At 38.0% G+C, this 13,309-nt stretch overlaps 1 protein-coding gene across 5 annotated transcripts in view; it reads left to right on the forward strand.

Moving 5' to 3' along the window:
* The window catches only part of KIFAP3 (kinesin associated protein 3), a 129,253-nt gene that overhangs the window by 85,079 nt on the left and 30,865 nt on the right, over positions 1–13,309 (forward strand). For 4 of the 5 annotated variants that reach the window (XM_057494975.1, XM_036900896.2, XM_036900906.2 and 1 more), the window contains one exon: positions 8,513–8,702. In XM_057494975.1, coding sequence (XP_057350958.1) covers positions 8,513–8,702 — 190 coding nt within the window. Of the gene's footprint in view, positions 1–1,334; positions 2,878–8,512; positions 8,703–13,309 lie in introns of those variants that run through there. The other variant, XM_057494977.1, reaches the window with a different exon arrangement.

Genomic DNA, 13,309 nt, shown 5'->3' on the forward strand with positions numbered 1-13,309 from the left:
CCTTTTAATTATAGGCTCCTTTATACATACTGAGAGTTTCAGTCTGGTACATGTCATCTCAGAATCACTTGTTTTTCAGAGAAGTTACCTCATAGGATCAGGGGGGTTGATGACAGTTTCTGCCAAAACTCAACACAGCTTTGCAGTTTGGCCATTAACTTTTTAAATAAACCAAATCTTACATCAGCTGTTTTGTCAGTTCTTCGATGATTTTTGTTATATGCATAGATGTCTTTAGTAAGTTGCTTCAGGATTGATGAACACACAAAAATCTTACTGGTATTCATGACTTTAGAAGTTTTTCCAGGCTGTGTAACTGGAGGGCTGTGATCAGAGGGCTAATCGGGGAGCTGGAGGAGAAACTTGCTCACCATGCACACTGTCCTTCAGGAACCACGTGCCCGCCGCCGTCTCCGCTTGGATTTGGGCCTTGTACGCGGTGTGCCATCTACTAGAGCACTTTACATACACTTTTCACTCCTGATGTACCGCTGCTCGTGATCTGCCTGCTTCCTTCTTTGACTTGGATTTATACTATTTATTTTGGTTTACCTTGTAAAAAGTTCCTAGAATATGGCCTATTTAGTACCTCTCAAATTTTAGTAACTTAAGCAGTTTAAAAGGATCAGAATAGTATTTTAAACAATCAGTTAACAACTCCATTGGAAATCATGTAACTTGGCATTTCTTCTGTTGATTTTATTGTGAAATTATACGATCACCATTAGGTACTTTCTTGTCAGTTTCCCAAATTGTATTTCATAAACTAATCTTACTTGATATCACCTGCTTTTTGGATTTGACTGAGTATATTACTGGTTTACCACTAAATGAGTACATTGTCATTTTAGCTTTGATCTCTGAATTAAATAGGGAATCTTCACATATTAAATATTGTTCCATCAAGATGTTTAATACACGTAGGCCACGGGCACAGAGTTTATGAATGTATTTTTTACCCCTAGAGAACAATTTCACGGTTCATGCACTGTTTTCTGGAGGTCACTAATGTCACTGTTGTATGTAAAGCACATAGTCCAAGAATAACAAACTTCCCCAAGTTCTGTGTGTGGTTATCTCACCTTAAGCAATGAGGAGAGGAGAGAGATTCAGCCTGGTACGAATCGCCTTTATAGTTTACCTTCATAATACCTTCTTTTGAGAAAAGGGAGGTGGAAGGTAGTACAATGTTTATGTTTGCATATTAGGTATGTTTGGTTTAGAATATAAGTTAATGATATTCCAAAAGGCCAGCTTAGTCTTATTATAAGAATATTTTGTATAAAATATGAATAAGACAAAAATGTTTATTCCCAATCATTTCTTGACTCTAGGCTCAAGTCTCTCATTCTAAACAGGAGTCACCCCACCCTGTGTCTGCCTTTCCTAGATACTGTCCTAGCCCCCTGCTTTCCCGTAGGACCAACGTTTTGGAAAAATTGCCTACATCTTCCTTCCCTCGTTTCATCACTTGCCGCCATGTCAACACTGGCTGCTGCTTCCATTACTGCGCTGAAGTGGTGCTCACTGAAGTCACCCTGACCTTCATTTTTCTAAATCCATTGAGATTTTTAGTGTTCATTTTACTGTGTTAATCTTACCCTCCTTGAAGGAACTTATAAAATCTTGGTCAGAGTTAAAAATGTCACAATTATTTTAATTACTACATTCATAAAGAGCCTCCTTGATACAAGGACTTCAAAGAGGGAAAATCAGCCAAGTGAGACTGATGATGTGTGTGTCCGCCGGCTGACTGCGGCCCCCGAAGATGAAGGCGGGTCCCTTGAGTTGGTATTTAAGCATCTGAACAAGCACTCTGAGGTTCACCTCATCGCTCTCAGACTCTCTACACTGGACGTATAAAGTATTTGATTTGATGCCAAGTCATTTTGGACTATTTCACACTTTGGAAAACTTCAACCTGAAAAAGTATTTAGAAATACTAGACTTATTAAACCGAGAACATTTAAAGACAGTCACGTGTGAGTTAAGCATGTGGCTGCGACCCCCTGCTGTGCTGCTCGGCTGAGTCACAGTCCGAGCTGTTCCCTTGAAGAGAAGGGCCCGTTGCTGGGGACGTCCGTGCTTCCTTACTGTCTGCTGTCCTGCCGGTAGGATGCAGGGCCTGCGTTCGTTCAGCTTGACAGTGGGGACGCACCTCCCGGAGCCCTTCTCCGCAGAGCGTTCTTGTTGGGGAGGGGCTGTGGTCTGTGTCTGCCTTTCCTGGATACTGTCCTAGCTCCCTGCTTTCCCGTAGGACCAACGTTTTGAAAAAATTGCGTGCATATTCCTTCCCTCATTGCATCACTTGCCCCCATGTCAATACTGGCTTGGATTAGGGTTGGCATCAGAGCTCAGGTTCCTCAGGACAGGCCTGCAGAAGCAGGGGATGGGCAGGGACTGGGTGAGTGGGCAGATGGTGGCCGCTTTAATTGGCTTGCAGGTGCGTATGGGCTGGAGCAGGGGTGTAAAGTGAGTTGTTGATGGAAACTTGTAAGATGTTCTTCCCAAAACCGGTTGAGCTGGTTATTGCTTGACTTATAGTCTTAGTAAATTTTCATTTCTCAGATTTGTAAGTTTGACTTTTATTTCTCAATTCCATGCATTCAAATTGGGTTTAGTGAGACAGTTTGGTTAGTCCTCTTTTGGAGTTTATTTTTATATTTCATAACCTGAAAAGCAGAAATGTAGGATATCCTACCTTGTTAGAATTTGCAACATATATATGGAATATATGTATTCTCTGCCAGTCTTATGAATATTACATTGTTTTTGTTTAATTGGCAACAAGTTGGATTTAGAAGAACCCAACCATAGTATGAAAGACAAAAATAATGATTTCTTACTTAAATAAATTTCTTTTAGTTATATCTTGTACCTTGTGGTCTGACTGGACATGATAATTGAGATTATATTACACAGATGAGCCTCCCCATGCTTTAAACAGGTTGAAGAAGTAATTGTACTTTGAGGTCTGGTTAGCAAATGCCAGTTAGGGCTGAACAGCAACATTTGGGGCAGTACAGTTGAGGAGAAGCAGTCTGGGCATAAATGCCGACAAGTAAGTCTATTTTGTATGTGTGTTTGATTCTGTGTCTCTTTACATCATAAACATATCATTGGGAGAAGTATTTTCTAGAATACAAAGGCATCTTTTTCATAGTGCTACCTTAACCTTAATGAGCAACTAAATTACTCTAGATCTGCTTTAATTTAGCATGAAGAGTGTATTAAATAAACCATATTACATTGTCAGTGAGGGGGCTGTCACATTAAAGGAAAAAGGAAAATCTGTTTTCCATCAGTTAGGTTAGAACACAGAGCAGACCTGTGTAGCTGTGTGTTATCCTGTAGTGTGCTAATCAGATACACAGTCTGGCGGAAGCCAGTTACAGAGGGTTCCAAGAGTCAGCAGGCTCTGGTAATAGGCTGCTCAAGGCTTCACAATGTTGCTGCGGTGAAGTAGTAAACAAAATGACACAGGACTTCAAAAACAATGGCACATTCCATGTAAAATCGAGCCATAAGTCTTTCATGACACATTAGAATTTATGGAAACTAAGTGCCTAAGATCATGTCAGGAGTGAGAACAAAATAAAAGACAAAGCACATGTACCTTTAATACAAGACAAACTAAAGTTAAAGGCAAGGACATTAGGGTGCACCCTTGTGAGAAGAATTTCGAAAATGAAGAAAAAAGAGCTGTATTCCTAGGGTATTTCCACAGTGGCTTTATAGATTGTTATATCTCTGAATTCCCATAGTCTTTTCATGATTGTAGGGGGAGGCAATATAAGAGGGAAGCAGAGATTCAGGGGGCAAAGGAGTTGGAGGGAATGGATTTTAACTGATACAAATTGAATTCACTAAATTGTAACGTTGGATATTCATTTATAGTTGCTATTTAACTTTTTAATGAACTCTTTATTGCCAGTATGGGGTAGTTATTTCAACAGCTGTATGAAATAATGGCATTAATCATAACTTTTATTTATAGAATGTTAGAATTTTACTCCAGTAAATCTTAGATTTGTTTCATTTCAGAAATAAAGAATCTGAGACAAAAGATGTTAGTACACCTTTAGAAGTCGGGTACTTCTTTTAGTGCTAGAAGCAGAGTGCGGGCCTCCTCGCCCCTGGGCCATATTCTTTGTTTTGCACCACTGGCTACAAATCGGGGCTCGGGGGCCCAAACCGTGACCTGCTTACAGCCCTCAAGCTGCTCCTGAGGGTACAGCAGGCAGCTGAGGCCCGGCTTCCGGACTGCTGGGCCATGGGCGTATGATAAAGCTTTCACTAGTCTTTGCTAAAATGAGAGACAGAGCGGAAAAGAGAAAACATTGCGGGGGAGGGGTGGGGGGGCGCGGGAAAGGGGCTCGCATGGGACCTGGGTTGGGCAGGGCTCTAGTGGTGAAGCTGGCAGCACATTTTGTATCGAGAAAGCGTAACTTTGAGATTGCTTTTCTTACAATTTTAGTTTTAAAATCACTTTTCTTTTCTAAAATAATGGTAGTAGGTGGTGGTTGATTCACCTTTAATGTCAGACCCCCAAGTTTGTTTTTGAGCCTTATCTGAAATCTTGAAACTGTAGGGACCATATTTGCTTCATAGACTCTCAACAGCCATAAGCTAAAATACTTGATTTTCACAAAATCTGAAACATGGAAATCAGTGTTTCAGAAACAAAGATCAAAGCCAGCATCATAGAGCAAAGCAGTACTGTCTCATTTAGTCCTAATTCATGTTCACTACTAAGGACAACGACACAAGAATTGTTCAGATGAACATCGCACTCATGACATGCTTCATTCTAAGATCCTGTATTCGGTAAGCGTTCAGACGCCTGAGGCTGTATCAGCACAAACTAGAGCAAACTTGTATAGCAGAAGTGCAGTATTTAATAATGTGTCATATACTTAGCTTCTAAATTTAAAGAATACATCTTAAAAAATAATTTTAAAAATATTTTCAGCAATCGGCTGTTAATGTTAGAAGAAAATACTGAAAATTGGTAGGATATAAACCAGTATAGTGGTTCTATCAAGGTAAAGGTACTGTGGGTTTTTTCCTATAATTTTCAACTTTCAATAATGAAATAGTTTTATAACCATAAAACTCCAAATATTTTCGAAAAGTCGTGTTGTAACTCCTGGAGGCCTTGATACCACTTGGTCCAGGTTTTTGTCGTTTTCTTTGCTATGATTCATAACAAAAAGCCTCACATCTCAAGGCCACCTCGTGAACACTGCACCTGTCACTATAGTAGGGGTCTGCAGTCATTGCTGGGTCTACTGCAAAACGTGATATCCTGTGCCTCAAATGATCACCCGGTTGGTGAAGAATAACACATTCTGGCCCACATTTCCTGAGGGAGAAACTTGTTCTGGTTTGTTTCCTTCTGAAGAGCTGAGAAGATGACCACAGTGTTTTCACTGTGATCCTGTGAACCACAGTGCGCATGCTAGTAGTCATTGTATTAGTCGTAGAAAATTAAAACTGGCTATATAGTACAAAAATGCTTAAAAGTCTGAATAATAAGATTTTTTTTAGTGATATGACAGTACAGTCTGGTTCATTGCTACTATACTCTTTGGCCTTATAATACTGAGATGCTCTGGTTCTGTGAGTTTGTAGTTCTGTGATAAAAGAAGGATGGAAACTTTAAAGGAATTCAGATCAGCATAAGGGTGGTTCATCACGTTTGGTGCCAGGTCTGCTCACTCACCTCCCCAAGACACTGACAGGTCCGGTCTTACGTCAGAAATTAACCATGGATGCTCATGGATATTTTTGGTATGTGTGTTCGGACTTCTGTGAAATGGGATGTGAATAGTCTGTTTTTAAAAGCTCAGGCTTGTATGTGTAGACTGATAAATAAGAACACTGCTGTAAGCTTGATGGATGATAAGAAGGCTTATGTTAGAAGGTCTCTGTTTTGTTACACATTCCTTCAGTTACTAAATGTATTTTTATTATTTAATTAAAATAGTAAAATCTTATAAGAAAGGTATAAGATTGTAACTCCTAGAATAAGCATGAATTTTTTCTTTGCGCAGAACATTACTTACTAGGCTAAGTACATTTTATGGATATGCAGTTGAAGGACTGGCTTTTTTTAAAAGTCATACTCGCCTCTGTAACATTTCACAAATATGAGTAAGGGGCAGGTTTACTTTTAGTGGAATACCATACCCATATTTTAAATGCTCTGGGCACTTGACTGGGTTTTAACTCCTGTTCTTACATGAGGAATCTGTATGTTTGACCTTAAATTATAATAAAACAAGTCATATGTCTTTCTGTCATCTTCCTTGAATACCTCTTCATTCAGATACTCAGATATAAAATTTTTCTACCAAAGTGAAAAATTAGTTTTATACCTCTTGCCAAGTGAAAAAAGTCAAGTGTTCATAGAAGAAACAATACCACTCAAATTAGTTTCAGTATTTAATACAGGCTTAATAGTATTCCTGTATTATAAGTCATATGTTGGGAACTTGAGTGACCTGTAACTAACTTATCTTTTAGAAAAAAAGTCAGTCAGTTTGGAGAATTTCTTGCCTAGAATACCGTTTTGCTTTTTATTTATGCATTAAACTTTTTACCTTAATAAGTTCATCCTTTCCTTCTTCTAAGTATATGTGACTACTGTTCTTAAATTATGTGGCCACTTCTAATAAGAGGATAACATATTTTTGCAGCTAACTTTAGTTGAGCACATACACTGTGCCATACATATCTGGAACCAAAAACTGTCCTTGTGAAGTCATAAGAATTTAAAGAGATTCAAAGTCATAGTTAGCACTTGAGGTGATCATTTTGAAGCTGATCACAGAGCCCATATTGCATAGTTAGCACCACTTGGCAGCTTACTTAGTTCTGGAAACCCAAAATGAACCAACCATTGAAAAAACCATTGTGTGTTCAGTATAGGTTTTCTAGATGCCTTATATGTATTCTCTCACTATCAGAATAATTTGTGTGACCAATGAATGGATGAATGTCTGTCTAATCAGTGTGTCCATGCCAACAAGATACGGCATTTGGATTTAGGATTTATTGTTTATATCTAAATTATCAGTTTCAAATATTATATATCAAGTATTGTAGATGTAACTTGGAGTAAAAAAAAAATCTCTGATTTAAATACTGAAATTATAATAGTTGAATTAGTAAGTGCTTATTTTAAAGGTAAAGTGCAATAACGAGTGTTTATTAAATTTTTTTTTATGCAACTTGAATTTTAATAATTGCATTAGGAAATGCTTGACAACTAGTAAGAATGCCAGTAGATAACTGTTAAGAAGATGGAAAGTTAATGGTTCACTCGCATGGTTGCCAAGAAGCATCCTCTGCCTCTACTGACCTCGGTTGAAAAGGAGCTTCTGTATAGTTGCCGATACACAGTATATATAGTCAGACAGCCCACACTGTTAAGAGATTTATTGATAATGTGCCATTTTAAAAATTTAACAGGTTTTAGCAAGATAATAATTATATTTATTATAAAATTTCAGACTTGTTACATTATAGAAATTTATTCTGTGATGTTGATTTTCGACTTGAGCCTCAGCTTTGGATCAAAATTGCTCAGCATTTAACTACAGTGTGTATTTGGTCCGCCTCTTAGTCACCATGGTCATCTTGACTAAAAAGGATAGGAGTGCTGCCTAGCACCTTTCCAGCTTCTGCTTAGATAACTATAAACAACAGCGTTAAAGATGACAGGAATTTAAAGTTGAGAACCCTAGGGTTAGGGTGGCAAGAAACCCTTGACTCTTCTGTTTCCATCTGTGCATCAGTGGTACTGCCCACTAGCTGTTGACCAGAAGTAGCCAGCCCATGGGAAGTAGGGGTTAGGCAGGGTCAGCTGCAGTTCATAGTAACTCGCCCACTTGTCCTTCAGCGACATTCACCAAGGACCTTCTCTGTGGACAGGTTTACGGCAGTGGTAAGTTCATGGTCGAAGCCGGAGGTACACATTTAAAGCCATAATTGTGACTAAGATAACATCATTATTTTGTGGTTGAAATAAAATTAATCAGATTCTGCAGTTTTCTGTACTAGATCACTTGAGCAGTTAGGAGAAATACTCTAGTCATGCTTTCTTCCCTACTGAAGTGTTATCTAACCAAAAAGATGTAATACAAGATGTAATTTCAATGCTTAATCACCTGACATTAGTGCCGCAAGTAATTATGGCCACAAAACTCTTTGGAAGCTAAAGTCTGATCTCTTACCTAAATTCAAGTAATATTTAGATAGACAATTTGTGAAATTTAAACTCTTCTGGGTTTTGCCATTTAATTAGGGATGGGTAATTCTGTCTTTAATATATGTAGCTGGTTTTTATTGATGTATAAAATCATTCTGAAAAGGTATTCTTAATGTTTCCTCTGACCCAAATGAAGCCCCCCCCCAAATGCTGTACTAATGAGATAGAAGTTCTGTCATTCCCAGTGCCAGGGGAGTTCCTTCAAGGTAACCTAATAATAGCAGATTTTTTCACTAGGAATATGATGAAGAATGGGCTAAGAAAATTCAGAGTGAGAAGTTCCGCTGGCATAACTCCCAGTGGCTGGAGATGGTAGAGAGCCGCCAGATGGATGAGAGTGAGCAGTATTTATATGGCGATGACCGAGTTGAGCCGTACATCCATGAGGGAGATATTCTCGAAAGACCGGACCTTTTCTACACTGCAGGTAAGATGATAACCAAGGCAGAAATAAGCCGTGATCTGTGCGCTGTGAACGGGTGTTGGTCAGCCAGCCTTGCCCATTCCAAGGCTTTGTAAGCCCTTTAGGGGGTGAATGGCTGTCTGCTGATGAGAATCTCACACGCAGCATCTGTGCACCAGGCAGCCCGGACCTTACCATCACTTTTTCCAGGTTAGTCTGATGCAACCTCCATAAAGAAGGCCGTAGCCAGGAAAATTAATTGCTCTTGGTTTAGCACTTTCTAGAATGTACACCTTAAAATGATATCTTCAAGGTTTCCAACTTCTATTTGAAAATGTGATGTGCATAACTTATGAAGTTATGTTTTATATTCCAGTGTATTTCATTTTAACAGCCTAATTTTTCCAGGGTTTTGCTTTAGTTTCAGACTAGTAAACTGGTTGGGAAGATTATTCAGATACTTGATAGCAATAGTTTTTTCGTTTTAAACTCTGCTAGTATTCTCAAGGTCAAATGTGATTTTTATGTAGGTCTTACATAAAGTAGAACCTTGTTGATCTGCCATATTGCCTTTCTCCAGGGATGAGTTTGCATAAAGATTGGTAAGTTTTTGCATATTCCAGCTTTTAATGTGCTGGACTGTTGCCAATAATAATATTACATTGAAGTCATTTAGTTGAGAGGAAGGAAAGGATTTTTAATTAAGATCTGTATCAGGTTGGAAATAAAAAACGTTAATTATATCTTAATGGCTCTTTTTTTTCCTCCTGTGTGTTTATTATGTGTTTCATAATTGTAGGTGCAGATTGCCTGTAAATGCTGCATTACTTTGTATTTAATATAGGTGCTTGGATCTTGGAAAATTGATACTTTCATTAAGTGATTTCTTCCCCACTGAGCTTCACAGTGGTTGGGAAACACTGCCTCGTGTCTCAGATCCACTGGACTAAGTCACTGATCCCAGCCAACCAGGAACCCTTAGCTCAGGAATGGCGAGCAGCTGTTCCCACTACAGGCAGTATTCGTGAAGCAAAGTGAGCTAAAATGTGTATGATATTAGCTTTTTTGGTAATAGAAATCAGAATTTCTTAGAATCAGTTTTCTGGCTTTGAAGTCTATAGCTACTTTTCAGTGGGAATCAATTACTAGTTTCCAAAACTGAGAACGTAACCACCTCACTAGTCAACTTTGTTGCCTTAATGCAGTTAGAACTTCAGAACAAACTCTAAAAAGTTATACCACATCTCCAAAATTAATTCATTTAAATTAACTTCTGAAAATCATAAATAACTTTTTTGAGGTAACTGAATTACATATATTTTTATATATCACAACTTAGAGAGCATCACAGCTGATGGAGAAATAATCTTAATCATTCAAGGGGTGAAATATTATCATCAGATATCTTCATGGTGGATTTTCTTTTTTTAACCTTTGCTCTGATGATGTGGTAGACATTTGACAGTGATTTCATTGCTGTGAGTTTAAAGGTACAGTTCTCATGTCAAGTCATCTACATTTTTTCAGTTTATTCATTATTTTACCTAGTTCATTTTCCATGACTAGTTCATCGACCAAATGAACCTCTTTGGTATTTCTTGATGTGTGTTGTGGAAATCTAGAAAATGCCAGCCTGTTGTCTTTTACTGCGAGCAGTTGTGTCTCCAGAAACATCGATGAGTCTGCAATGCAACAGATCCATTGAATGCATGAGCCGTCTCATGTCCCTGGTCTCCCTGAATCGAGGCTGCACCGGGGGCCACTTGAAGTGGCTGTTGAGCCTCAGAGGTTATAAGCTCCATGTCCTGTGGTCCCCTGGGTCTTGTCTTTTACTTGAAAGCAAGGTAGCGTTTGTTACTTCCAGTCATTAGTATCGCCTTCTATATTTTCAAACTGTCGTATATATCAGAATATATCTGCTTTTCTCTTACTTTTATTTAAAAAAAGGATATTAGTGTTTTCATGTGAAATGGGAATCCAGCATCTTCTTTAGCGACAGTATTTTTTTTCTGAGAGAGTAAAATTATTGTGATTATAGTCGCTGATTAATTTCCTTTTCTGTCATGAATATAATGCTGTTTGCCTTTACTTTTACCCACAGAGGAAATACATTGTGAGGTATAAAGCTGTATTGCTACTACACATTTCTAAGTGACTGTTCACTTTTTTACTGTTACTCGTCAGTGGCGGTGAGGCTCATTCTTAGCACTGGAGTGTGAAGCTCAGAATGGTGGTTTCAGGATCGCTGTAAAGCCAGCGCTCACTTACCTGTGTGTTTCTATGGTGTGTCTTACTTACCAGGTACAGCCAAATAAGATAGCATTTAACCATTTCAGTCATTTCTTCTCATTTTCTCCACTATTGATTTGTTTCCAGCCACATTTGTAATTTCACATTTAGCTAGCTCACCGACTTTAAAAAATAAAGTTTATCCCAGTAATAATATATAAGATGATAATGAGTTTTTTATTTTTTACTTTTATTCACAGTGTATATAACTGACCCTCAGAAATACAAATGATGATAAATTACTTGTGCTGATGATAAATTTGCTCTGATTTCATCTGCATCCCAATGCATACCTGTTTTACTCATAACCTTATCATCATTACTTAGAGGGCCTCAGAAAGGTGTTATATGCCTATAATCTAAAACATTTCATTTAACTTAATATCCTAAGTATATGTAATGCTCAGCTTGCAAAAGTGCTCTGCTGTGCGTCTCTGTCTTCTGTCTGTCCTCTGGGGATTAAATGTCATGCAAAGCTCTCTGGCTCCTTGTTACTGAGAAGCAGTCAGGTCAAAGGTCAGAGTAGGAGCTTGATTTTGGATGCAGAATGCTGAGAAACAGATAGTTTCAAAGAAGCCGAGGTGCCTGAGCTGAGGATTTAATGAAGGTGTAATCTGACTTTTATGCCTCATTCCAGTGAAGAGGTATCGCTCGTACAGAGAGCCGCCTGAATCGTGTCGGGCCATTAAAGGGCACTCACTGTAGAAGCCATGGTCTGCTGAATGAATCGTAGTGCCCCAGGATTATTAAAAATTAAGTTCAGAAGTATAAATTTACTCATTTAATAGCAGGCTTATTATAAACTAGTTCTGTTCTGGGTAAAATTTCTGGCTGACTCTTGAGAATGTGCAGTTTGCTCTCTGACGGGCACCTGGTGTGTGGCTGCCTGTGTCCTGCGTGTCCTCTGGCTGCCCATTGCCTCGGTGAGGACACTGGGACCGCTGAGCCAAAACTAGGTCATGCTCTGTGTGATACGAACTTTTAAAGCATAATTTAGGTATCTTTATTTGCTTGTATTTATATATGAAGTATTTGAGTGTTAGAATCTTTTATTTTTCTGGCATGCTGAATTTCTTTCAATTCACTTTCAAAGTGTAGTAGACATTTGATTTTGGCATTTTGCTTAGTTTAGTTCTTCTGAAATTGGCAGATTTCTTAAACCTGGATCCTCAATTATTTGGTTTCAGTTTAACAGAATTCGATTTTTGCAGTCTTAACCCTAGTTAATTTTAGCTACACTGTCACGTAGTCTTAGATCCATATAAAATTAATATTGTTTAGCTGCCTAACTCTAAGTCTGTGGTGTCTATTCATTTCCTATAATTTCATTTTTGTAACTTTTTTGTGTTTAGCTGGTCTTTTAATTTATTAACTTTTAGAGGACATAAAACTTCTAAATACTAGACTCTTAAGCTACCTCTTAAGTATTTTAAATTTGCTAAAGTAGTAAGACAAATACCAAAGGTATTCATTAACAATTCAGCAATTAAATAATCCAAGTCTGTAGTATATGAATACAACAAGTGGATATATGTAACAAATGAACAGAACAGAAATCTGTGGAAAAGCAAATCGCCCTACTGGTCATTGGCCAACTCTATTACCTAATTTTACCTTTCACTCAGTTTTTAATATCCTTACTTCTCAAACAGAGCTTGTCATTTAATTCCTGCCTCTTTTAAGACTTTAATCAGTTATGCCTCTGCCTTCTGTCTCTACCCAAGTAGGATTTTCTAACCCCTGCAGAGCAGAGATCCCTCTGTAGCTTTTTCTGCCTCCTGCATTCATGCAGTATACGTATCCAGTCCTGTTGTAGATCGTTTATTAATGAAATGTGCTGTTTAATTCCATCTCAAGTGTTTGTCTTATATTTCACTTAGCCTCAAATTCTTGAAAACAGGAATTATGTATTGTTAATTTTTTGTATTTCCCACAGGACCTAGCAAAGCTTTATGCGTATGGTAGGTGTAAAATGACCATTTGGTGACTGAATAATTTTCTTACTGTGTCAGATTCATGAACAATGTTGTGGAGTGACCTGGCCAACATTTCTCTAGAGATCATCTAACCCAGAATACTTCCAGAAAAGGAGACTTTAAAAGACCTTAGAGCTTTCTAAATCGTTATTACTAAAGCTGTATACGAAAACATATTAGGTTTATACATAGGAAATCCCTGAAGCCATCACTTAGATCTTTTTTCCTCACATTCTTATTCATAATTCTATCAAAAATAGGTTATCTGGACTCTTTGCTTGGGACAGATGAGCAAGTGTCACTTTAAAATCGGAGAAAAGTGATAGTTAAAGACTTAGATTTACGAAAAGAAGCACTTTATAAACA

The sequence above is a fragment of the Manis pentadactyla genome, chromosome 19 (genome assembly GCF_030020395.1).
Source record: "Manis pentadactyla isolate mManPen7 chromosome 19, mManPen7.hap1, whole genome shotgun sequence".
NCBI lineage: Eukaryota > Metazoa > Chordata > Mammalia > Pholidota > Manidae > Manis > Manis pentadactyla.